The sequence below is a fragment of the Leptodactylus fuscus genome, chromosome 1, assembly GCF_031893055.1.
Source record: "Leptodactylus fuscus isolate aLepFus1 chromosome 1, aLepFus1.hap2, whole genome shotgun sequence".
NCBI classification, from domain to species: Eukaryota; Metazoa; Chordata; class Amphibia; order Anura; family Leptodactylidae; genus Leptodactylus; species Leptodactylus fuscus.
The window spans coordinates 216,617,541-216,644,103 of NC_134265.1; the positions used below are offsets into that span (position 1 = coordinate 216,617,541).

A 26,563-nucleotide genomic window follows, 5' to 3' on the forward strand; every position below is an offset into this window, starting at 1 on the left:
CACTGGTGGAGAATTTGAGCCCTAAAAAGGGCTTTTGTGAAATTTTAGGAGCTTAGTATATATACTAGTGGTGTATATACACTGGTGAAGTAGTTTAGCTCTGAAAAGAGCTGTTGGTTTTAATTTTTCCTGCCTATCCAAACCTAAATCCTCTCTCGCCCTCAGCACAACATCTCTCCCTATCTAACTCCAAACCGCAAATGACACGAATATGGCTGACACTATTCTTATGAATCAGAGGTCACCTGATTTCTCCAGCCAATTACTTTTTTTTCGATACCTAATTTTTCCTACTACCTGTCCCACCTTCCCTGCACAGTTATTGGTGCAAAAAAAGCGCTAGGGAAGGAAAGGGGAGGGAATTCGAATTTTCACTGTGTTTACTACGTGGTATTCAATTGGAATCGAATATCTCGAAACCTTAATATTCGATCGAATATCTACTCGATCGAACGGTATTCGCTCATCTCTAATAATCATCTTTTTCTAGGAGATTTGCCTAGAGATAGCTGTGACACAGACAGAGGCTGATTATGTCTCTTACAACTACAGGAGCAATGTTGGGCTGGGATTTCAGAGTATGTTGTACAGTATGGTGTACAGGGAAGCTGGAAAAAAAATTCAGAATATGATGGAATTGGAAAAAAAACATGCAACTTTCTTACATGCTTTCTTTTTAAGATGTTTTCTGTATGGCCAAAATTACATCACATATAGTTGGTATGATTTTGTGGATACAAAATTTATATAGTTTTATTTACATTTTAACCCCTTAGGCTAAGTGAGCTTTTTTCCCACTGCGTTGTTCACAGAAAGTCTGAAGAGTGCACAAAGCAAATGCATTGTATGCACAGCCAAATACCGCTGCGTTTTACAGTACCTGCACGGTGGATAAGTTTCTTGCTAATCCCATCCACACATTGCAGAAAAATATCTGCAGCAGAAATTATTCTGCAAATCGCAGAGTGTAAATTATACCTATTGAAATTCTGGCACGTTTCCATATACTGTAGGTATAATAGAAGCAGAAAGTCCGCACATGAAAATTCTGAACTGTGTGAAAAACACTGTGAAAAAACCCAATTCATTCAGCTTGGTATATTTGCGCACTAGTGCCTGGAACTGTGTACGTCCCTTCTGAATTTCATCATGTCCTCTTCAGACATCGTCAAATACTTTTCTAGTATTGTGGCAATAAAATGTTCTGTTTGGATGTGACCAGCACTTAAAGTGCTCAAGTCACTTACAAAATGATTGCTAGCGCAATGGATATGAGAGCATTCCTCCAGACTCTCGGGGTATTGCCTACTTATCTAGAAGGTCATCACTTGTTCCAGGTGCCTTCTGGTTGTTCTAGGACAGGGGTCTCAAGCTCAATTTACACGGCGGCCGCTGAAGGTAGAGTCTGGGTGAGGCTGGGCCGCATCAGGTTTTCCACAAGCTATGCTCGCCACAGCAAATTTAGCTATGCCCAATTTTATGATGTCTCCGCCCATTCTTATTCATTTTTCATGTGCCCCCACACAGTATAATCCTCCTACAGTCACCCGTACACTATATGTCCCCACATTATAATGTTCCAACTTTTCCACAGTATTAAGTGCCTCTCCTGGTGCCCCAGTTTAAACTGGGGGAAACTAGAGGGGGCATGAAACTGAGGCAGCTGGAGGGGGACATAAAACAGTGGGGGTCGTTGGAGGGGCAGTACATTAATGGCAGCTGAAGTGGGACATTAAACTGGGGGCAACTAGAGGGGGACATTAAACTCAGGACGCTAGAAGCAGACATTAAACCGTAGGGGTAGCTGAACGGTGACAATAAACTGGGGACAAATAGAGGGGGACAGGTCCCCCTCCAGCTACTCACACGGTTTAATGCCCCCTCCAGTTGTCCCCAGTTTAAGTGCCCCCCTTCATTTACCCCCAGTTTCATCTCCCCACCATTTCTCCCCCAGTTTGATATCCCCCTTCATTTGCCCCATTTTATGTCCCCCCTCCATCTGTCCCCAGTTTCATGTCATCCCTCCATCTACCCCAGTTTCATGTTCCCCTCCATCTGCCCCAGTTTCATGTTCCCCTCCATCTGCCCTAATTTCATATCCCCCCTTCATCTGCCCCCATTTTCATGCTCCCCCTTATCTCTGCCTCCAGTTTCATGTTCCCTTTTCATCTGTGGCCCCAGTTTCATGTCCTCCCCCTCCATCTCTGCCCCTAGGTTACACACACTCTGCATCTCACATTCCTCTTAGTACTACACTAAGACACGCCTCCCTAGTCATGTGACATCTGACGTCACACACAGGTCCTTGAGTTTTAAACTTCAGTAGTACTAGCTTTCCACCGATCACCCATCACTTTCTATTGCTGTTATAAGAGCGGGGGAATGATCGGAGGAAAGTTTAAGTAAAATACTAAAGGGACATACTGGGACATGCAGGAAGCTGCGCAGGGGCCGCAAACTATCGTCCCGAGGGCCGCAGTTGGCCCGCAGACCGCAAGTTTGAGACCCCTGTTCTAGGAGCATTGTAAAGTATTGTTAAAAAGTTTACTTTATATTCATTTGACACCATTTCTGGTTATTTGTTATATTATTATTTATATTTTACAGTTTTTATCAATTTCAGTGCTGGCGGATGGAGTCAAGCTGCATACCTCCTAATAGTGCTAGATTAAGGGGGGTAATCCTAGTTTTTCTGTGATCTACTGCTGTCCTGGGCAGTAGGAGGTAAGTTCCAGCTTCAACTCATCTGCATGTTCAGGACTGGTGAAACAAGAGGAAGGAGGGAGGGGGTGCATTTGTCCACAATGTGTTATGTATCAAAAAATTAATTTAGTAAAAGGAAAATGTTTGTTTTGGTACCGTGTATGCCAGTGGTTATAAAATATAAAAAACAAAAAAAACTTTGCAAGTCTTCAGTAGGTGATACCTTTTTTAATGGCTAACTCATAATGATGACAGAATATTCTGTCATCATTATGAGTTAGCCATTAAAAAAGGTATCACCTACTGAAAATTAATTTAGTGAAAGAAAAAGAAAAAAAAAATGACTTTTGTGATTCCAGATAGATTCCAGAATAGAGAGAAAGGTTAAATATTTTAGTAAGGTAAGTAGTAATGGCAGGCAATAGAAACTGAAGAAGGTCTGTGGGGAAAGGGTCATAGGATGAGAAGAAGAGAGGAGCAGGGAGACTTCTTCTGTAACTGGTTCAAAAGATGGGAATGAACAGGATGAAGTACGGTTGGTGAGGAGATCAATGATGTGGTAGGTGTGGGGATTAATGCCACCTGGGGATTGGGCCATTATTTCATGACGGATCTCATCAATTTTGTCACGGAAGTAAGTGGCCAGGTCATCTGCACTAAGGTCTGTGAATGGCGCCTGCACCTTAGAATTAAGTAAGGAGTGAAAAGTTTCAAAGAGTGGAAACCAGCTTTTACCGTTAACCAAAAAGCAAGTAAGAGCTTTTTTGAGAATAGTAGGTTACTGATCATGACCATGGACCATATATAGAGATTAGCGAACACTAAAATGTCCGAGGTTCGAAATCCGCACACTGTTCGACTGTTCGAACGGATTTCGAACCCCATTATAGTCTATGGGGGGGAAATGCTCGTTTCAGGGGTACGCAAAATTCGATAAAATTATACTTACCAAGTCCACAAGTGACGGTCGGGCTGGATTCTCCTTGAAGTCTTCTCCCGGCGCAGCGTCCCCGTGTCTTCTTCCGGCTGGAATTGACTCTGCCTAAGCATTGGGGCCTAGGCAGAGCTGACTGCACATGCGCGGTCATGCGTGGACATGCGCAGTCGGCTCTGCCCAGCCCGACGCCTGACAGAGCCGAATGCGCATGAAAGGGCATGCACGCGCATACGAAGTCGGCTCTGCCTAAGCCGGATGCCTAGGCAGAGTGAATTCCAGCCGGAAGACGCCGCGGGGATGCTGCACGGAGAAGACTTCTAAAGGTAAGAGAAGAACCAGCGTTGACTGGTAAAATATATAGCATTCTGCCAATCAACGCTGGTTCTGCATCGAACCTTAAACTTCGAACAGCTAGCAGTGTTCGATCGAGTACTTGTATTTCGAATACCATAGTATTCAATCGAACACCTACTCGATCGAGTACTACTCGCTCATCTCTAACCATATATCACATGACTATGTACTGATTTTTATCCACTGGAAGTAAGCAGAATGAATGAAAGCAAACAGAGATCTAGAAAACCGCAAGGAATTGATGTAGAATGTACATTCTCAAATTCTATAACGTTTTATTATACAAGCAATAACATTTGTCTCTCAATATTGGTTGAAAAATGGCCAACAACTTTAAGTACAGTCTTTAATTCTTCATTGTCTACATATTTATTCTACTCACCCAGGCAGTTTTGAGATACATTGAGCTGACGAATATGAATATGGACAGCACCTTTTGGAATCCAGATTACCTCTTCATATCCTTGACAAATGGGGAAAGGAAAGAGGGGGAACAAGCTATAAAAGAGATGTTGATCATAACACTGAATGTACTCACATTGCTCACATGCCCACAGCATTCATACCACAAATACAAAAATGAATACTTGCACATACTTGACAAACACTGAAGTATTTAGCACAGCTATTGTTAACAACATCGTGTCATAGTTCATAAACTGTCCACACAAAATCTAATATGAAAGGCCCTATTTGATCCATAACAGTTTTTGATGAAAACTGACTTGGAATTTTGCTGGAAATTGACTAGGAAATTTTCTAGGCTAAATGTGCAAGATCAAGCTCCAAAACCATCTTATAAAACTAATATTTTGGATCTCCTCAATGGCTTGGTTTCCATAAAGAATGATACTGCTGGAATCTCCACTGTCCACCACGATTATACCAATAAACAGTTTATTTACTGTATTAAAGCATATACACACATGAACAAAATTGTTGGTACCCATCGTTTAATGAAAGAAAAAACCACAATTGTCACAGAAATAACTTGTATCTGACAAAAGTTATACATAAATAAAAATTCTATGAAAATGAACAAATGAAAGTCAGACATTGCTTTTCAACCATGTTTCAACAGAGTTTTTTTTAAAAATAAAACTCATGAAACAGGCCTGAAAGAAATAAAAAACAGACACCAAGCAACCATGTGGTGTAGTATGGTAGAAAACTTCTGTTGGAAGTATAGCGAAATGACAACAATTGACCTGAATGGCCTCTCACCTGTTGTGGTTGTGAAAATCCGTTCACAACCACGTATAGAATTCTATTGACAGGTGGAGGGAGCCGCTCACTCCGCGATCACTGACCTCGGGCAGGTCAGGATAGGTGATGGGAAGAAAGTAGTAGCAGTCACAGCGCTCACAGGTCAATGGGTGAATGTAGAAGTTTATTAAACAAGATGTGCATTTTGTTTAATAAACTTCTACATTCACCCATTGACCTGTGAGTGTTGTGACTGCTACTACTTTCTTCCCATAAAACAGGCCTGGACAGAAATGATGGTTCCCTTAACTTAATATTTTGTCGCAAAACCTTTTGAGTCAATCGCTGCAGTCAAACAATCCCTGTAATTGTCAATGAGACTGCTGAACCTCACAACAGGTATTTTGGCCCACTCCTCATGAGCAAACTGCTTCAGTTGTCTCAGGTTTGAAGGCTGCCGTTTCCAGATGTCATGTTTTAGCTCCTTCCAAAGATGCTCAATAGGATTTAGGTCAGGACTCATAGAAGGCCACTGCAGAATAGTCCAATGTTTTCCTCTTAGCCATTCGAGTGTTTTTATCTGTGTGTTTTGGGTCATTATCCTGTTGCAAGACCCATGACCTGCCACTGAGACCAAGCTTTCTGGTACTGGACAGCACATTTCTCTCTAGAATCCCTTAATAGTCTTGAGATTTCATTGTACCCTGCACAGATTCAAGACACCCTGTGCCAGATGTAGCAAAGCAGCCCCAGAACATAACAAAGTCTCCTCCATGTTTAATTTCATGTGTATGCTTCATTTTTCCATCTGTGAAAAAATAGCTGGTGCCTTGCCAAAAAGTTCAATTTTTGTCTCCTCTGTCCATAGGACTTTCTCCCAGATGCTTTGTGGCTTGTCAACATTTTTATTCATTATTACTGTTGTCAGACTCAAGTTATTTCAAGTTATTTCTGTGACCATTGTGGGTTTTGCTTTCATTAAACGAGGGGTACCAACAGTTTTGACCACATACGTAAATAAAAAAGAAATAAAAATCTTGTAATTTCAAAAGTTTACACATTTGTAAAACATGTAATCTCCCTTATGTTATTTGTAATAATAATACATTTTACATTTTTGGTATCTGCATATATTGCCCAAAAGATTTAAAGGGGTATTCCCATCTCAAGTGGAGTTGCTTTTCAGTAGAATCAAACCTTCTCTCTCCCATACAGTCAAATTTGGTTTCCTAATACCTTCTCTTTTATTCTTGCATTCTGTTCCATTCCTCTCCTTTCAGCACACCCAAATATAGCATCGCATAAGGAAGGGGGGATTGTATTGATGGACAGAGTATTATATGCAAGAAGCATAGTATATATTAGGTAGTACTAACAAGGAGTATTATAGAATACGCCAGGAAGACCCCCTACCCAGTTTTAAGACAGAACTATATCTACTAATTGTGAAGACATATAAGAGGGAAATAATGTCTATGAAAGAAAATATATTTTGGATAGAAATCCACCATCTACCCCTTAGCTTTTATTTCTTGACAAAATTGCAAAAAATATTATTAAACTACTGGGATGACCCATAGCAGGTATGGATGGATTCAATAAGTTGTAGACTCTCAGAGTACCTGGGCAGACATCTAATGTTTTAATATTATTTGCCTATTTAAGAGATTCGGGACACTTGCTTAATTTATTAATTTATTTACCTTAACTATATATAAACATCCCACAAGACAAGGGGGTGCAGAGGGTTAGTGAATTCCTGCAATATGATCCACTAAAGCCAGATGCACAAACACAGTTTATTCTGGAACATAATTATTTTACGTATGATATGGTAAGTTTTGCTTTCATTATAAAGGACTTGATTTTTTTTTTCAAACCTGTACATGGACGCATTTGAAAAGGAATATGTACATAATAAAAAGAAATTTTTATTTTTTGTTAAATTTTATAGATGTTTTATGGATGATATGGTTTTTTATATGTCAATGGTCGGAAGAAAGGTTGAAGAAGTTTATTGAATATCTCAATGATAATCAATAGGTGTTTTGTTTTAGTGGGTGTAGTGTTAAAAAGGACATTAGCTTTTTTAGATTTGGTATAAGGTAACATGGACATACAAACATTCTTTAATCTGATAATAACTATTTACATTTTAATAGTAATCATTTAAAGAAATGGAATATGGTGAATGTGCCTCATGGTCAAATGGTGCTGTTAAAGGGGTTGTCCCATAGCAATGATCCTATCTATACTGCTAGTTTATTTAAGACTTTTTCTAAATACATTGCTTTATCAAAACTGCTTTGCTTGGCCACTATCTTAATTTATTCACTTAATTGTTTACATGTGTTTCTATGACCACGGGCCCCAGACCATGGGCTTATCTGCTCAGTCCCTCAGTGACATAGCTGCCTGCTCTCAGGGGGGAGGGAGGGGCTGAGTGCTGGGAGCAGCTCTGAGCTGTGTATGTCTCTGCCACAGACAACCAATGGAGTTCCTCAGATAGGGGTGGGGGGAGGTGAGAGCTCCGGGATTTCTGAGCTCTTATCAGTCGGTTTAATTGAATTTGGCTGATAAGGGCTGAGATAGGGAGTCGGGTACCTCAGTATGTATTACAAACTGACTCAAATCCAGCTCTGTTACATCAGCTTCTACATCAGCTTCATACTGTGGTAATGCATTTCCAACCAATCCCTCATTAGTGACTGCAAACATAGAAGATAGCAGAGCAAGTGAAACCCCGCCCACCAATGTGCCGAGAAAAAACAGGAAGTGAAGAGAGCAGACCTGCAAGCCTGCAGGTTGGTGAACAAGGGTTATGGGAATACCTCTTTAAGGAAGAATTGTTCAAGAGAAGAAGATATTGAGGTCCACACTATCAGACTTTTCCACTCTTTCTTCCTGTGAGTAGCTGTCGTCTACCGTCCCCCTGGTTCACCTGCCTGTTCTTAGATTAATTTTCTTTGTGGCTTCCCCGGACCGATGGGAGGCATTAACCCCTCCAGTGCCACGGTCAAAACCGCCGGAGGCGCCATTTTCCCGGCGGCCCATGGGCCAACGTCACGTTGCCATGAAAGCCGGGAGCCTTTACAAGGCTCCCAGGCTTGTCTGCAATCTCTTTCTTTTGCAGGCTTTTCTATGCAGCCTGCAAAAGGAATGATGATTTTTTGCAATGCATTGGCATTGTAATGCATTGCATTAGTGATCAGACCCCTTGGGGTTCAACGCCCCTAGGGGTCTAATAGATGCAAAAAAAAAATAAAAAATTTAAAAAGTAAAAAAAAATATAAAAAAAAATATAAAAAGTATTAAAAATTCAAATCACGCCCCTTTCCCTAGAACACATATAAAAGTAGTTAAATACACATACATGTTAGGTATCGCCGTGTCCGAAATCGCCTGCTCTACAAATCTATAAAAATATTTTTCCTGTATGGTAAATTCTGTAGCGAGAAAAATTGTCAAAAGTGCCAAACCGCCGTTTTTTCACTGTTTTGATTCTGATAAAAATTTGAATAAAAAGTGATCAAAGCAATAACATTTCCCAAAAATGGTAGAACTAAAAAGTACACCCGGCCCCGCAAAAAAAAGACACCATATGCATCCCTGTACACGGACGTATAAAAAAGTTACGGCTGTCAGAATATGGCGACTTTTAGAAAAAAATAATTGGGAAAACCTGATGCGGCCCAGCCTCACCCAGGCTCTACCTCCAGCGGCCCCGGGGTAAATTGAGTTTGAGACCCCTGCTATACACTATAATAGGAATCATGCAGAGAGAAAAGTACTTCAAGCAGCACTTATGTCTCCGAATAATTCATGCAGACACTGTGTGGAAAACACATTGCTCACCGCTTTTTAATGTGTTCAGTATTCCCTTCGTGGGGTCCCCATTCGGACTCCTCGAATGGGATACCGAACGCAGATGTGAACTGGGCCTAACTGTTCTAGGTTCAAAGGAAGACACACAAAGTTTCAGCTTTCTGCTTCACAATTGAGCACCTGTCGCTTCTGCTGGTAGCTTGGACACAGGAAGGGGCAGTGTAGTAACATCACTATACTGCGCCTGCTGCAGAAAAGACTGCATTTTTTATACTGTGTAGGGAGCATTATACTGTGTAGGTAATAAGCAATAAGGGGACATTATACTGTGTGAAGGTCACAAGGTGATGATATATTGTGTGGGTAGCCACTGGGGCATAATACTATGTAAGGGCCACAAAGGAGAATGATACTACATTTTAAATAAGGAGGTGTTACACAGTGTCAGAGTCACTAAAGGAACATTATATCATTTGGGAGGTGTCAATGAAGGCATGGGTGAAGTTAGAGGTGTGGCTTGATACTGCACTTATCTACAATCTAGCACACAGATTTTGTCCCTCTTTCGAACTTCTTAAAGTTAACAGGAATGTTACATTGTAGTAATAATGTAAATACATAAAATATGTTAATATATTAGCATCTTTAGCACAGCAAAAATCATATGTATTCCTTTTTATCGCAGTACCTCCAGTATGTTTAAAAACCCTGATACCACATATTGATAATTGTTAAAGGGTATACATTTATAGACAAGCTGTATATGATCCCAGTGTCTATTTTCCCTCACCTGTCTCGTGTAGTGACTGGTTGAAGATTCCCTCAATTGTTTCACATGTATTCCCACCACCTCCACATACTCGACATTTGTCTTCTCTGGCATCAGATCCCAAAATTCGATCACAGCCCACATGCTAATAGCAAAAAAACATAAGTGTTCCAGTTGCACATTATATAAAATATATACATTGCAGAGACACTTCACATAATATGTGGCCCTGCAGAATTATGAGTTGAACAGAGATAAATGTTTTTGGTGTAAATATACCGTATATACTCGAGTATAAACCACATTTTTAAGCACAGTTTTTGTGCAGAAAAAGCCCCCCTCGGCTTATATTCGAGTCAAGCAAAAAAACAAAAAAAAAATGACCAGCCGCAATAGTATTGTATAGAATCTCCCATAAAATAGTGAAGAAAAAAAAAAGCTTTAAAAAATATAATAAAAAAATAAAATAAATATAAGTTCTAAATCCCTCCTTTCCCTAGAATACATATAAAAGTAGAAAATTATTGTGAAACACATACACATTAGGTATCGTGTCTGAATATACTGAATATAGGATCTGCAGTGCTCTTGTTCCGTCAGGAAGGGGTTAATAGGAGCACTGCAGGTACTCTATATTCAGTCAGGCTGAGTTCCAATTGGGGGGAAAAAGACCCAGTCCTCAAGCTCAGGGAAGGGGCAGACAGACAACCAAAACACCCCCTCCCCTTTCCCAGCACCCAGCAACTACTGCACACAAAAAACATTTTCATTTTTAGGCTTATACTCGAGTCAATAAGTTTTCCCAGTTTTTTTGTGGTAAAATTAGGGAGGTCGGCTTATACTTGGGTATATACGGTAGTCTGCAAGGACATACTTCGTGTCGTGTTCGTATTAGCCAAACATCCCAAAATTAAGACAGAGATGATTTATTGCCATCCCTGCCTTCCAAGTTGCTGTCTACACAGTGCTCTATGAGCACCCACCATCAAGAGCATTCCAAAACACCAACCTGAAGGTAATGCACAGAAGGGAGTAGCCCAGGGAACTCTTTAGAATTACATAAGTATGATCTCCTTATCACTGTGTTGCACTAGGGCCTGTAAGAGACTTTGGCACCAAATAAAAAAATGGTGAGAGTGAAAAAAATTAAAATCATAGCAGAGCTCGTGTCGATATTTCCGATGGTGGCCCTGCTATATATAGACAATTTAGCCATTTGAATGTAATGTCTAAGCACCTGCTTTGGCGCTGAGCTGCCACTGCTATGATATTTTTTTCATCCACTGCAACCGATTTTTTATTACAGTACTATCCCTGTACTGTGACATCATAGTGTCACATCAGCACAGGGATAGATGATAGCCACTATTATAATCGGTGGTCTCACTTTCACAGAAAAGCCATTGCTGCTATTGAATTCAGTAAAGGCAGCAGCTCTCCTCTGATTGGCCAAAGTACCTGCTAAATTCAAATGGCTAATCACAGGAGAGCCACTGCCACCATTGGGAAGAGAGAGACAGAGTGTGCAAGTGACAAAAGAGGAATGACTGTTGACCAAACTGGATTACAGGAGAGAGAGTGCAAGTGAGAAAGAGGGGAGACTGTTGCCTTCACCGGATGGAAGGAGAATGCAGCAATCATCCCTTCCTTTCACTTACACTGTCTCCTTCCATCCAATGTGGTAGATCTAGTCCTGGAAGATAATCCAATGTTTTCAAGAAGCTATATGCAGTTACTGTGTTACTCCATATACTGTATTGAGTGAGATCAGAATGGGGGTTCTGGTCCAGATTTTGACGTGGAATCTGCGTCAAAATCTAGCTAAAAAACCCGCCTCCTATTGAATTCAATGGGTTCCTTTTTTCTGCAAGTGGGAACAAGCCAGTTTGTTCCCGTTTGCAGAAAAAAGAAGCAACACGCCCTTTATTGAGGCGGACATCTGCAGCGCAACACTCCCTCCCAACTAGGCCCATTCATTTGGCTGTATGCACTGCACCGGCATCCAGTCGCGACTAGCCGTTTTTATGATCGGATTCTGAGGCGGCCTCCACGTCAAAATGCGGTCCAAAAACCCCTGTGTGGACCCAGCCTAAATATGTCTGCTGATGGTCTGATGTGAAGGTTAACAAGGGAAACAGGGAGGTGGAGTGGATTGCAGCTCAGAGTGCAGCATCCTGGCATTTGTAGTAAAAGCCCAGAACAGGATGTAGCAGGTGTAAACAAATGCAGAGCATGTTAGGAACTCCCAGAGAACCCAGAACACTCAAATCACTTGTAAGGGTCCATTCACATGGAGGAAAAAGGTGAGGAATTTGGAGTGGAATTTCAGCGCTGAGAAAAAAGCCTCCCATTGACTTCAATGGGTTCCCCCAAACGGACTACCGAACGCACTGTCAAGTGGTGCGCAGTGAAAGCACACGATCACAATCTACTTTTCTGTCCGCATGTTTTGTGCGGACACCACTGTAGTCTATGGGGTCTGTGTGCTTTCAGAAAGACTGGCATGGACCACTGAAGCGACTTTGCTGGAGCAATGTGGGATTTATCTGATGAAAATCATGAAAAACTACAGTACAGAGCGATTTTCAATCTTTGTGCTACATAGGTTGAAAGCCACAGCAGAATCTGCAGCACTAGTTGACATGCAGTGGACTCCAAATCTGCAGCACAAGACAGTTTTTTATGCAGTGTGTAGATTCTAATATAATCTGCAGAAGGTTAGCTGTCCACAGGTTATGTGTATGGTAATCCCATTCAAAAGCAGTAAAATTTTGTGCATTCAATCATATCAACATGGCAATGTACAAAGGTGGTAAAAGATATACAAAGTTCAGTTATAGTCACAGGTAAGCTTAAAGAGGATCTTTCACCATCACAACCAACTCAAGTTCATAGCATCTATTAATTCTCTAGTCTCCACCATTCCCAAGCAACAAACAGAGTTAGTTTTGGTGCCTGTTGTGCTATTTAACCTCAGTAATGTCAGAAGGGCAGTGTCAGGCAGGAGGTATGATTCAGAGCTCCAATCAATCAAAGACTGCCACTCGGGGGTCTGCATTGTATTTATTGTAATGTCACTGCTAGCACCCCCAACCCCCCCCCCCCCGCAGCCTGAGGCGGACAATCAAAGACTGCCAGTATCAGGGCCTGCCTGACACCTCCCTCTTGACAGTACAGAACCACATCAAAACTAATGACTCAGGAATGGTGGGGTTAGAAAAAAATTCCAAAAACAGCGTCAGAATCAATGGCACATCAACTGATGTAAAGAACAGGATTTGTTGGATTTGGTAATATGTCCTCTATAAACTTTCTACATTTCCTTCCTATATTAAAAAATTACATACCTTGCACTCCCCATTAACACAAACATCATAGGAGTCAGATCTACATGGAGTTCCATCTATGACTGCTGCAGCTCTTTCTGTATAGAAATTGAATCCTTCAGCTAAGCAATTCAATGAACATGCCTTCACACCTCCTTTAATCACAAAGAGAACAACAAAGATTGTTATAGTGTTATCTTTTACTGGAAATACAGGCAGACACTTTTTTTTTAATGAACCATCAGTACATTTCTCTGTTCTTAAACTATGCTGCAAATGTTTTTGCGATTTAAGGTTAGTTCCGTTCACCTAAATGCATTTTTCCCTGCAGCATGTGAATGGATATCTGCCAGTATCCCCAGCAGGTAGCGGCCTATTTACCTACCTCCTACGGGCCTGCTCACTGCCGCCCCAGCTTCCTCTGCTACTATAGGCCGCAGAGGGTGGAGGTGAGCAGGCCCAGGCCGCGATCCCACTGCCGCTATTATTATACTCGGGGGTCTTTTCAGACCCCTGAGTATAATAACCGGAGCCCCAGGGGAGGTGAGGGAACATAATAAACAGTGTTACTTACCTCTCTGGGATCCGATGTTAATCCTAGCAGGCTTCGGGCCCATATGGTAATGTGTCAGATGTCACGTGGTCTGGGATATTACCATATAGGCCCAAAGCTTGTGCTAGCAATACCATATAGGCCAGAAGCCTGTGCTAGTAGTAATATTACTGCTACCACAGGCTTTGGGCCTGTATGGTAACAGGCTGTTACTGTTAGCACAGGCTTTGGGCCTGTATAGTACTGCTAGAACAGGTTTTGGGCCTATATGGTAATATCCCAGACCACGTGACGTCTGGGATATTATCATAGAGGCCCAAAGCCTGCTAGGATTGACATCGGATCCTGGAGAGGTGAGGAACAGTGTTTATTATGTTCCCTCACCTCCCCTGGGGCTCTGATTATTGTACTCGGGGGTCTGCATTGTATTTATTGTAATGTCACCGCTAGCACCCCCAACCCCCCCCCCCCCCCCCCCCCCGAGGCGGACGATCAAAAGATGCGCCCCCCCCCCCCCCCCCCCTTCCCTGCCCTGGACTCAATACCGGGGGGGCAATCTTTTGATTGTCCGCCTCAGGCAGCAGAGAGGCTAGGTTCACCACTGGGTGTGTCAATCTAAGCTCAATACTTTTAACTAACTGCACTGAGATACACTGAGATTGTTTATGTTCTATGTGTGCTACTGTGGTGAGACATAAGAAGAAAATGCAGCAGCGGCATTTTTCATCAAGCGATTGCAGACAGGGGAGTATAAATATTTTTTTTTTCCTTTTTAGGGCCTTTACTTGCCCTTCCAGACCACCACTACTTTTTTTTAATAGGCAGTGGGGGTCCAGTTACATCCTCCGTGCACATTATTTCATTGCTACATGATGTGCAGCACACAGGGTCTCTTCAAAGCTGAAGAGGGAAGAGGAGGCCATGAGCAGGAACGGGGAAGTAAGTGAATGCATGCAGAATGCAAAACTGGGGAGAAGAGGCACCTCAACCAGGTTCTGCTAATGGTAGAACAGGGAGCCACAGGTCACATTTATGTCACAGCCTGAGGAAGCAGGAGCAAAACGTACATGACTAAAGGTGGAGGTCGTAGTTCAATCAGGTATTTATGCTATTAACTTTGATGCTTATTGTTTATTGATAGACTGTGTGTGTACATGTCTGCTCTCTAGGCCTGGTCTAATGACTGCATTACTAATAACATAGCATAGTTATTATGTATTAATTAAGGAACAATTTGCACAATATAATAACTATGCAAATAATTGAGCTTTTTACTTGCGGCGCTACGCTTTTGATAAATTGAATACTTTACTAATAGTGGCATGTGAGACTTGGTCTCTCTTTATATAGTATGAGTTATACTGAACCATACCTATTTTGGTATATGGTTGAAGGTTTGGGCACTTCAGGTTTTACATTTGCACCTAAGCACTTTTTGTCCAGTTTATACATATTTTACCAACTGCATGTATATTCATAGTAATGGATGTGTGATTCACATAAATGATCATATGAATTTTGATGTGAATCCTTATTTTGCTTTTTTGTGTTATGGTTATTATGTAACTTATGCTCTTTTTTTTTTTTTTCTTTTAAATGTACATTTTTCCCTATCAGTATGCCTTTGGAATATGGGATGGAAATCCATGCAAACACGGGGAGAACATACAAACTCCTTGCAGATGTTTTTTGCCCTTGGTGGGATTTGAACACCAGGACTCCAGCACTGCAAGGCTGCGGTGGTAACCACTGAGCCACCGTGTGGCCCCTGAACTTATGCTCTTTCGACTGGACTGCTATCTCTACCTAATCATGAGTTATTTTAAACCTTGGTTTTAATTGACAACTTTATTTGTACCCATAATAAAAATTTATTTATGTAATATTAAAATACAGTCTGTGTTTCTTTAATCATTTTAAATGGTAGCAGTTCTTAATAGGAACATTATTGCTATTGGGGAAACTGATACATATCCCTGGGATTAGAGAGGGATAGGATTTCTCACACGCCACATTGAGCATGTGGCTTACAAACGGAGTATCTGTATTTACCTGTCTGCTCTCTGACCCCTTCCATTCCTTCCTGCTCTGGGTGCACATGACGTTAGTGTTCGCTTGGAGCAGAGATACAGAATGAGATCAGGGAGCAGGCAGGTACATCATGACCCAATACTGCCATAAGGGGGACCTTCACTTTCCCCAACCCCCCAGACAGTGGCCTATTCTAATATAAGGGCCAAATATAAAGTATGGGGGACCAGTAAAGGGACCACTGTATGGGGGGAAACAGTGAAGTGGCCATAGAAAAATATTAGGCCTAGGCAACCCCTTTATTGAGGCTCTCCATTAATTGGTGCCACCCCTGTGGCTGCTGGGGAAGTGAAATTTTTTTTTTAAAAAAAAACAATACTCACCTGTCCCCAGCACCCCAAGGTCCTCCTCCAGTGCCTGTTCAGTCTCTTGACAGCATCTAATTTCTGAAAATCCTGTACTTCCTGTACCTAATTGGTCTCAGTATTGGGTAGATTCTCAATATGCTAGTGTATCCAAAGAATCACACTAATCACCCTACCCAACAAATACTAAACCTATATAGGATTAGCCACGGATATAGTACATAAATAATCCAACACAGTTATACAAAAATTTCATAACTATAATCAATCCATTTTATTTATATAACAATCACTATACTTAAAACAAAAGGTAGAGGCCATGGCATCTCCCAGATGCATTCATAAATCTATTACGCATAAATTTAATACCCAAATGGGTGTATTAAAGTGTCATATGATGGTGTATCAATAAAGTATATATACATAACTTTTGGGATCATATAATACTGTGTGGTGGCCAATGTGATCATATAATACTGTGTGTGGGCCACTGTGGATCATATAATACCATGTGGGGCCACTGTGGAGCATATAATATTGTGGGGGGGCTACTGTGGAGAATATTATACTGTTCCAGTGCTGTTTAAAAGCTGGATGCTTTGCTGCTCACTCACCTTATTATTGATAACTACAGTTGTGGGTACTACAGCTGTATCCCTTTCAAGTATCTGAGCTATAGCTGCAGAACCTGTAACTGTCACTATCAAGAATTCGCTCTAGGCAGAGGATAGAAAGCCCTGAAAAAAAGTTTGCACCAGGGCCCACAAGACTTTAGTTACACCACTGATCAGTGTGCTCCAAGTGGCCACTGATGTCTGGATATCACTCCAATGGTGACATCCAGAACGCATGATGTCAGCCGCAGACCTGAAGAAGAAGCCAGCAGGATAGGGAGCAACGCGAGGATGCGCAACAACGGTAAGGCAAAGTAAGTATACCTGTTTGTTATTTTCCCTCACCTACGCTGGGCCTCCAAGGGTCTGAAGAGACTACAGAGTATAATAGCACTGAAACAAACAGGCAAACCTCCCGATTATTCATCACGGGATCATCTGAAATGCCTTGAGGCTCTGGGGAGTATATTATACTGTGTGGGGCCACTGTGGAATATTATACTGGGAAGGAGGGGCACTGTGAAACATTATACTAGGGGGACCCCTTGAGTAGCATATTATACTGTTTTGGGCCACTATGGAAAGCATATTCTACTGGGGGACTTTCCATTAGCATATTATATTGTTTGGGACCACTGTGGAGAATTATACTAGGGGATGCTCTGGGGAGCGTATTATTTTGTGTGGGGTCACTGGAAAGCATTATACTGGGGGGGGGGACTGTGGATCATTATACTAGTGTTGTCCCTCTCAGGAGCATATTATACTGTGTGGGGCCACTGTGGAGCATATTATACTGTGTGGGGTCAATGTGGGTACCATATTATACTGGGGCCTCTAGGTAGCATATTACAGTATATTGTGTGGGCCACAGTGGAACATTATACTGTGACAACGGCAGGCTCTGGAAAGCATATTATACTATGTGGGGCCACTGATGAGCATCAGAGAATGGGGAGGAACTGTGGGAAGCCTTTTATACTTTGGGAAGCATATTATACTGTGTGGAGCCACTAAGGGGTATTATGGTGTTGGGCTCTGGGGAGCATTATATACCATGTTGAGCATTAGACTGTGGGAGCTCAAAATTCCTGCTAGCAGACCTGTGTGCTATGTCTGCATCACAGCTCCCTCACTATAACCTTGCACATGTCATGCATACTATTCTGATCATCAAATACTGGTGTTGTGCATAGTGTTGTATAATGAAAGACTCATACTAAATCTTGTCAACTGAACCAGGAAGGAACATCTATTGATTCAAATGTCCACTTGCCAAGGCTTTTTTTTTTTTTTTTTTTGCTGTGCTGGCGTGCTTGGCGGTTGAAGAGCAATTCCCTGCCTATTTCTGATGTCATCCATGACTCATTGGGCAATCCCTGCCATACGTAATTTGGAGCAACCTTTCAGGCATGCTGGCTTTGAGCCCACACCATTGCTTTATGCAGCTTACTAATGTGAGAGTGCGAGTGTATCCTAACCAAGGTACAAAATGTGTGTTTGAGAGTCATCTGTTTTCACAGATCCCCCATATTTTTAAGTGTATGGAAGGATCTGTGAAAACCAACAAAAATAGCACGACCAAAATTTTGACAGTTTGTTACAATGGACCGTCAAAGTAACAGTCACGTGAATAGCCCCATTCACTTGAATTGAATTAAATGTTGCCGTGTGACATCTGTGAGAGCTGCACAGTAAAGATGAATTATCGGTTACAGAACAGCGCTGGGTATATAGCACATGCTGGAAGTCAGAAAAGAAGGAGTCCTGCTGCAGGAGGAAGCCTGAAAGGGAGATAGGTAAGTATGATGGAGTGGATGGGAGAGAATAGTAGTGACATTCCATTTCTGGAAACAGGGAAACGGATCACTACCGGATAATCGTTGATTATAATGTCAATCTGTTTTCCCTTAGTCGTAACAGCAACACAACATGGGGTGTTTCTGCCACTTTGTGCTGATAGGAGAGGTGGAATTAATTACCCATATAAGAGGGCAAAAGAGACCTCCTCCCCATGTGTCAATTATAAAGAAAACAATAGTACTTGAGGGAGGGAAGCTTGTGATGCTGTTTCCCCGAAAATAAGACACAGTGTCTTATATTAAATTTTGGTCCTAAAGACATGCTATGTCTTATTTTCAGGGGATGTCTTATGTGCTAAGATTGCGCAAAGATTGTATAAAGAAAAACATTGCAGCCGGCTGAACGCTGTGTGCGGTGCTCTAACACTAGATACAACATATTGCAGCGGTGTCAGCAGCCGGCATATCTGAGCACACAGAACATTGCGCATAGTGTTCAGCTGGCTGCAATGTTTTTCTTCATACAATCTTTGCGCAGAAAGATTATTACCGTATTATTGGGGGATGTCTTACTTTCGGGTGGTGCCTTATATTAGGCAATTCAACAAAACCTCTGCTATGTCTTACTTTTGGAGATGACTTATTTTCGGGGAAACAGGGTATAACTAAGGGAAACAGATTAACATCATAATCAACAATTCTCTTATGTCCTACAGCAGCACAATATGGTGACGTAGCAAGTAGATCTCCTAGGGAGGGTTAGAAAACCACTAAAAAGTAAGTTAACCGTTTTAGGAAAAAATGGAAGGAAAAAAGAGCCTCCCTCCACCTGCCCCACCACACAGGACAGAAAAAAAACACAAGGGGAAGAGATCACCTATTCATAATCTGAAGTGGTTTAGAAAAGACCCCATTGACTAGAACAGATGCTGATGGAAGAGTGTAGAGAGCTGATCTGGCTGAAAATATGGGACTAGAGAATCTGAATCTCCCAGAGAGCTTAAAAAGGTATAGTCCCAATGAACCCGGTCTAACGCCTTACCCTCGTCCAGCGATAAGAGCAGAGAAGGAATTTGCTGGAAGTCAGCAAATGCAATTAGATCAATTAGTCTCCTTGTGCTAACAGGGGTGTGATGACCCTTGGTAAAGTCCACTTGCCCCCTACCAATAATACAGGGTAGAATTTAAATGAGTTTAATAGCCAACGTTTATGCGTAGATTTTTATGTCTGTGCTGAGAAATGAAATGGGAATATTTCTTGGTGTGGTGGGATCCATAAAATAAGATAAGATAATCCGTTAATAGTCCTACAATGGGGAAATTCTCTGTGTTACATCAGCATGGATAATACAATAATATTACAAGAAAAAAGACACATACAAGCTCAGAATCGCACATAGAAAAGATACTAGGAGTCATAGCAACTAAGAAGAAAAAGAAAGACCTCAGGATCATTTAGTTCTCTGTGTGGAGTGATCTTCGCTTTGCCTGATGTTGATTATACAGCCTGACTGCAGTTGGGAGAAAGGACCTCTGTTAGTGCTCCTTCTCACACTTGGGGTGAAGCAGTTGGTGACTGTACTGCCTACGGTCTTATACATGGAATTGGAGTTGTTCTACAGCATGGAGCTCAGCACGGACAGTATCCTTCTGACACCACCCACCTGTACTGGTCCGGGCGCTCCCCAGGACATAGCTGGCCCTTCTAACCAGCCTGTCCAGTCTATTTCTCTCCCTGGCTGGTATGCTACTCCCCCAGCAGGCCACTCTGAAGAAGATAGCTGATGCTACCACAAAGTTGAAAAAGGCCCTAAGTGCCCTCTGGACTCCGAAGGCCCTCAGCCTCGCTGTCAACCTTTCTGTGCAGTGCATCCAGGTGATCAGCCCAGTCCAGCTTATTATTGAGCAGCACGCCCAAGTACTTATAGGTCTTGACTATATCAATGCCTGTCCTCTGGATGTCCACCGAATAAAGGGCCCTCCTCCACTTACTAAAGTCAACGACCATCGCCTTGGTCTTCCCAGCATTAATCATGAGGTGGTTCCACTGACACCATTTCAAAAAGTGCTGGTTTAGGTCTCTGTTCTGCCTGTTGTCTTCATCTGTGATGAGGCCTACTATTGCAACGTACAGTGTGAAGAGGATAGGGCGAAGAACTGTACTCTTGTGGTACCCCCGATCACCACGGTAGTCTAGAATCCAGTTGGACAGGTGATGGTCCACTCCAACAAGGTCCAGCTTGATCCTCAGTAGCCCTGGCTGAATGGTGTTAAAAGCTCTAGAGAAATCAAAGAACATTTTTCTCACAGTTTCTCCAAGTGAGAAAGAGCTCTGGGCAGAAGGTGGATGATGGCATCAAACTGGAGGGGGTCCATAGCAGAGCTCACTACATGTGTTAGGACCAGTCTTTCTAGGACCTTTATCAAGTGAGATGTCAATGCTACAGGTCTGTAGCCGTTGAGGTCCGTCGAATGAGGTGTCTTTGGAACTGATACCACACAAGATCTTTTCCAGAGTTGTGGTACAACTCCCAGCATCAGGCTCATATTGTACATGTGTATAATAACACCATACAGCTGGTCTTTGAACACTTTAAGAACTCTCGCGCTTATCCCATCGGATCCTCCGGCTTACCCAGCTTAGGTAGTGTGATTATAGTGGCCCAAACCATTTCAGTAGGCAAGTGACTTGTGGACATAACTAAATTACACATGTTGACAAGGTGGAGGATAGTTGGGGTTTAAACAGATGCAGATACTTATTTGAGAATCCATCTGGGCCTGGCAATTTACCAATTTTAACAGAGGAGATGGTTTTAGCAATTCCTAAAGCAGTGAATGGTCTATCTAAAACTTCTAGTTAGTCAGGGGAGAGGGTTGGGGCAATTCAAAGAATTTTTTAATATGGTCTAGGTTGAGGGGTGTTAGAGTCAGAGTTTAAGTTATATACTTTCTGGTAATAATGGTTAAATTCATCCGCAATGGCTTGAGAAGAGCTAATTTATCACCAGATGGATGAGCTATTAGAAATGGAAGCCTAGATGTTGCTTGAAAGATTGTGACTCTATTGGCCATGAGTTTGCTAGCCTCCTGTAGTATTTGTAGTAGGATAAATGCATTTGTTTAGTCTGATACGCAAAGTCTAGAGTTAGGAGTTGTCTAAGATCGTTTCTGGCTTCTCAGAGAGCATTCTGAAGAGTTGTCGTTCTAAAGTAGCTATCTTATCAATAGCCAATTGTATAGGGTGGAGATACTGTTTTTTAAACCTTGCGGAATGTTGTATGAGAAGGCCCAGTATGTACGCCTTATGGGAATCCCATAATGAGAACTCATCACATGTGGAGGAGGCAATAAGAGTGAAGAATTCCCAATTGCTTGAAGAAATGGATTCCTAAACATGTTTTAAAGACATGACATGAATGTTATTGAGCCAACTGTAGGTGTCTCAATGTGTTGCAGGGGTGGGAAGGAGTTTGAATGCTCATAGTAATAGGGGCATTGTTCGACCATGTTAAGTGATCTATGGTGCATTGAGATAGTAACATCTCTGCCTGTTCAGGTCACTGCGCCACCCTCTGCTCGCATGCGGCGGTGCAGGAGGTATGTGCAGTTTAGTTTCTTGCTTACATTTTTTGGTTGCACAGTGTGAACACGGCTCTAGTTCAGTAATTGCATTTGCACCACACCCGTCTTCTGCCCTTGTTTGCCTCTGTCCATTAAGTAGTTAACTTTGGTCTTGCCCTGTGATTGACAGCCTGCCTGCCAGTCAAGTCCAGGGTGTGTTCTTCCTCCCCTATTTAGTCTTGGCTCTCATTCACACTGGTGCCTGTTATTGCCTTGTGCTTGCTGGCTTCCCTTGCTGTTAATTTACTTGTATTCTTATCCTTGACCTCTGGCTTTCCCTACTGACTATTCTTTTGGACTTCGATCTAGCACTGCATTGCTCGACTGTTACCGAACCCTGGCTAGCTGACCTCCCTTTGTTGTTGTCCGTCTTGTCTGCATTTTGTGTCTCACATATACAGGAAGGGACGGTCTTCATGGTTGCCGCCTATTACGTAGGATAGGGCCTGGTAATAGGAAGGGACAGTGGGGGGCTTCAGCTTAGGGCTTACTGTCCCGTGTGCCCCTTCCTCCAGGGTTCTCCAGCAGCTTCAGGGGAATTGTCATCTAGCAATCCCCTAACAGAGATACTTCAGAAAGGATACATTTATCAGTTAACATATTAACATATCATTACTCACGTAAGTATGATGGCTGGAAGAATAGAATGTGAACTCCCTTTCTGATGGATGTAAGCATCACCAAACATCATGTAAATCTTCCTGTATAAGCCATGCATTTAATAGTAGCATCTATTACCATTATTAAGTGGTATCAATTGACATGTCGTGAATGATATTAAAATCTACACAGAAAATACATTTTACCTCGGATTTTTCCTCTAAGCATTTTAATCAAGGAATTTTTAAAAAGCCACCTGAGAGGAATTGAAACAATACATGAAAACACTACATTATTAATGGACGAAATCAGGAGGGAAAATATGAGGAAATATGAGGGAAAGATTTGTCAGTGAATTTTGAGGGAGATGGTTTTTTTGAAGTGAGATTCTTGTATGCATAATATATCAACATTTGATCTAGACGCCTCCTTCCATATTAGAGACCGTTTATAAGTGCTATTAATGTACTTAACATTCAAAGAAAAAAGCTTAATAGCCATATATAGGCAAGTGAAAAAGCTTCCGTGATCTACTAGTTATACAGAGAAAAAAATTTGCACACAGCATTGTAGAGTAGGGTACATAATAGCCAGGGCTGGTCAAGTGAAGATATTATAACAAAATCAAGATTTGGCCAAAACAAAAATAATTCAACAAAGTAATAACACTACTGTAATAATACTGAGCAGTGAAGAATACTGTAACTTGTGCAGTTTGCGAAGAAAGAACTTAAGGATATCCACTATACCGCATAACTCAGGGCCGGCGCCAGCGCACGGCGTAGTTGGGCAAGTGCCGGGGCCCACAGAGCCTCTGGGGGCCCCCCAGCACTTGCCCGCCCCAGCACTTGCTGTCCCGATTTCAGCTCATCGGCGTCCGAATACATAGGCAATGAAAGCAGGAGCTGTGACAGCTCAGCTCCTGCTTTAACACTGCGGCCCGGCTTTGGCGTGTGTAGGCGCGATGTGATGATGTCACATCGTGCCTACAACTATGTGAATAGCGTGAGAGCAGAGAGAGGAGCGGCGGGGGAGCGATGGAAGGTGAGTGTAAGTGTTTGTTTGGTTTTTGTGTTAAACATTAAGGTGGAACATAATGAAGGGGTCCCATGTATCTGGGGGGCAAATGAAGGGGAGGGGGAAATGGCATGACACTGGGGCAGATGAAGGGGGGGGAAATGGCATGACACTGGGGCAGATGAAGGGAGTTGAGAATGGCATGACACTGGGGCAGATGAAGGGGGGGAACAGCATGAAACTGGGGCAGATGGGGGGGAAGAATGGCATGACACTGGGGCAGATGAAGGGGGGGACAGCATGACACTGGGGCAGAGACGGGGGGACATGAAACTGTGGGTAGATGAAGGGGGGAGAACGGCATGAAACTGGGGACAGAGATGGAGTGGGGACATGAAACTGGGGGCAGAGGAGTCAACATAAAAGTGGGCAGAGCTAAATTTGCTGCGGCGCACCGCACATTTTATCCCTCTTTCTACTCTTCAAAAGTTGGGAGGTATGGCGTTGGTGACGCCACACTCCTGCATAACTAGATGATCCTTAGGTAACTCCATAAACAGGATTCCTCGGTGGTGTTAATTTGGATGGCAAGTTGAATTATAGAGCAGGTGCTTGTGGAGGAGGGGAGTCCAAGCCCCACTGCTGGATTAGTTTCACTCCTTGGTCCAGGGAGGTGAAAGCATGGGAAGTGCCATTTCTGAATACAATAACCTTTACAGGAAAGCCCCATTTATAAGGAATAGTGTGGTGTCTCAGCGTTTGAGCGATTGGAGGTAATTTCTTCTGAATTGCGATAGTCACTTGAGATAAGTCAGTGAACAATTTAATGTTCTGTAATGGTGCTGGAAGAGTACCCATTTCCCTAGCAGCCATCATGAGTTGATCCTTTATATGGTAAAAGTGAATGCATGCTATGGAGTCAGGCAGATTTTTTGGTTTTGGAAGCCTGAACAGTGTGGTAGGACTACTTTAATGAGATTTTGAAGGAACTGAGGCAATTCAATTGCTAAAATAGATTCCGCAATGCCACAAAATTGTTGCAGGCTGCAGGGTCTACACCAGTTAGCTCCACGGTTTCTGTTGAACAAGTGGAGAAGCACCAAAGGTGGATCGGTAGTTGCAGCAGGCATTAGGAAGGGCAAGGTGGGTGAGCATATATGTGAAGAGTCTCCCTGATGTTTGTGTATAGTCAAAGAGAACAGCCCATTATATACAAATGATCTCCCAGGCTTGCAGGACAGAAGAGGGATGCTGAAACAGTTGTGAAGTATGCATTTGGACCGCTATGGAGATGAGAGAATAATATGGCCTCTAGGGCATCTGGGGCTCTACACAAAGGAGCTTTGAATCGACACAGATGCTAGCCTTCTAGTCGACCAGTGATGCTATTGCACTGGGAAGTCAGATGTTAAATGCAGCCACTGATGCTCTAATCTTCAGCAGTGGAGCCGCACACACGTGACTGGTCTCCTAGAGTGATCAGAGGGATCCTGGTGTTTCAGGACCTATTACAAGCTGTCAAGCTGGTGATAATTCGCTTAACCACAGTACGTGGAGATGAACTCTACAGTCCCACGTCCACTTGTCTCGTGGGCTAGCTATGCCCTCCAGGAAGAAAAATTTTCACTCCTGACCTTCCCTGACATTACTTGTATACACATATACCAGTGCAATATACTGACAACACATGCATAAACGCTATATACACTAAGGATACATACATAAACAATATAATGCAGTAATACATACAAAAGTGGACTTCATCACAACCTGGCTATCCTGTGAGACTTAAAAAAAAAAAAATAGAAATCTGTTTATCGTAAAAAGTGTTTTTTGGCTCAGTACATGGGGCCTTAGGGCTAGTTCACACGGGGACATGGACGCTGATTTTGACAGCAGATTTTGCGGCCAAATCAGCATCCATACAATGTCCACACTATGTGAACTGCTCCCGCCGCGACCATCGCGGTCGCGGCTTTCACCTCCGCTGTCGGCTCAAATGAATGAGCCGACATGGAGGGCGCTGCGGCTGGGCGGAAGCCGCGGCTCATCGCGAGCGGCTTCCGCCCGAAAGATAGGTCATGTCGCTTCTTTTTCTGCTAGCGAGCTAGCAGAAAAAAAAAAGCGAGCAGTTCACATAGGGATACATTGTATGGACGCTGATTTGGCCGCGAAATCCGCTGTCAAAATCAGCGTCCATGTCCCCGTGTGAACTAGCCCTTAGAATTAAAAAAAACAAACAATGGATTTATATCTGCAAAACCATGGCCCTGGGAGGACATAATAAATAACTGGACTTTACATACTTCATCTGGATTCCTCCTCCTTTTTGTTTCTTGTTTTTCTTAATTGCCATTTTGTGAATTTTTCCAAGGTTGTAAGAATGGGAGTACTGTTGACAGATGACGATGAGGAACTAAATTTATGATACTGATCTTTTGTTTTCCAGAGGGAAATGTGTCAGGCCTGCAACACCCATGTGTGAAAGAGTTGAGTGGGATGATGGCAGTAATTTATATTTCATACTTATTTATAGAAAGGCTAAAAAAGTGGAATTGTGTTTTAAAATATGAATAAAAGTTTTATGGATTAATCCTTTTTGTGATATTTTTATTAGTGGGTTCTTCCTAAAAGTAATAAGGCCAAATATTTTAGCAAGTGGAAGCTCTCGTCAAGCCCTATCCCCTAAAAAACCTGTGGGTCGTGACCCCGGCGGGGATCGAACGAACAAAACACAGGGGTCACCTAAAACATACCTCCCAACTGTCCCGGTAGGTGGGAGGTGTGTCCCGGTTTCAACTTATCGGCGCCTGGAGGACGCCGATGAGTTGAACACA

At 42.5% G+C, this 26,563-nt stretch overlaps 1 protein-coding gene across 1 annotated transcript in view; it reads right to left on the reverse strand.

Annotated features, from left to right (window-relative positions):
- The window catches only part of ADAMTS10 (ADAM metallopeptidase with thrombospondin type 1 motif 10), a 120,041-nt gene that overhangs the window by 38,424 nt on the left and 55,054 nt on the right, over positions 1-26,563 (reverse strand). Inside the window, exons 16-18 of the mRNA XM_075283700.1 lie at positions 13,142-13,275; positions 9,816-9,939; positions 4,377-4,457 (exon numbers count right to left, since the gene is read on the reverse strand). Of these exons, the coding sequence (XP_075139801.1) occupies positions 4,377-4,457; positions 9,816-9,939; positions 13,142-13,275 (339 nt within the window). The remainder of the gene's footprint in view (positions 1-4,376; positions 4,458-9,815; positions 9,940-13,141; positions 13,276-26,563) is intronic.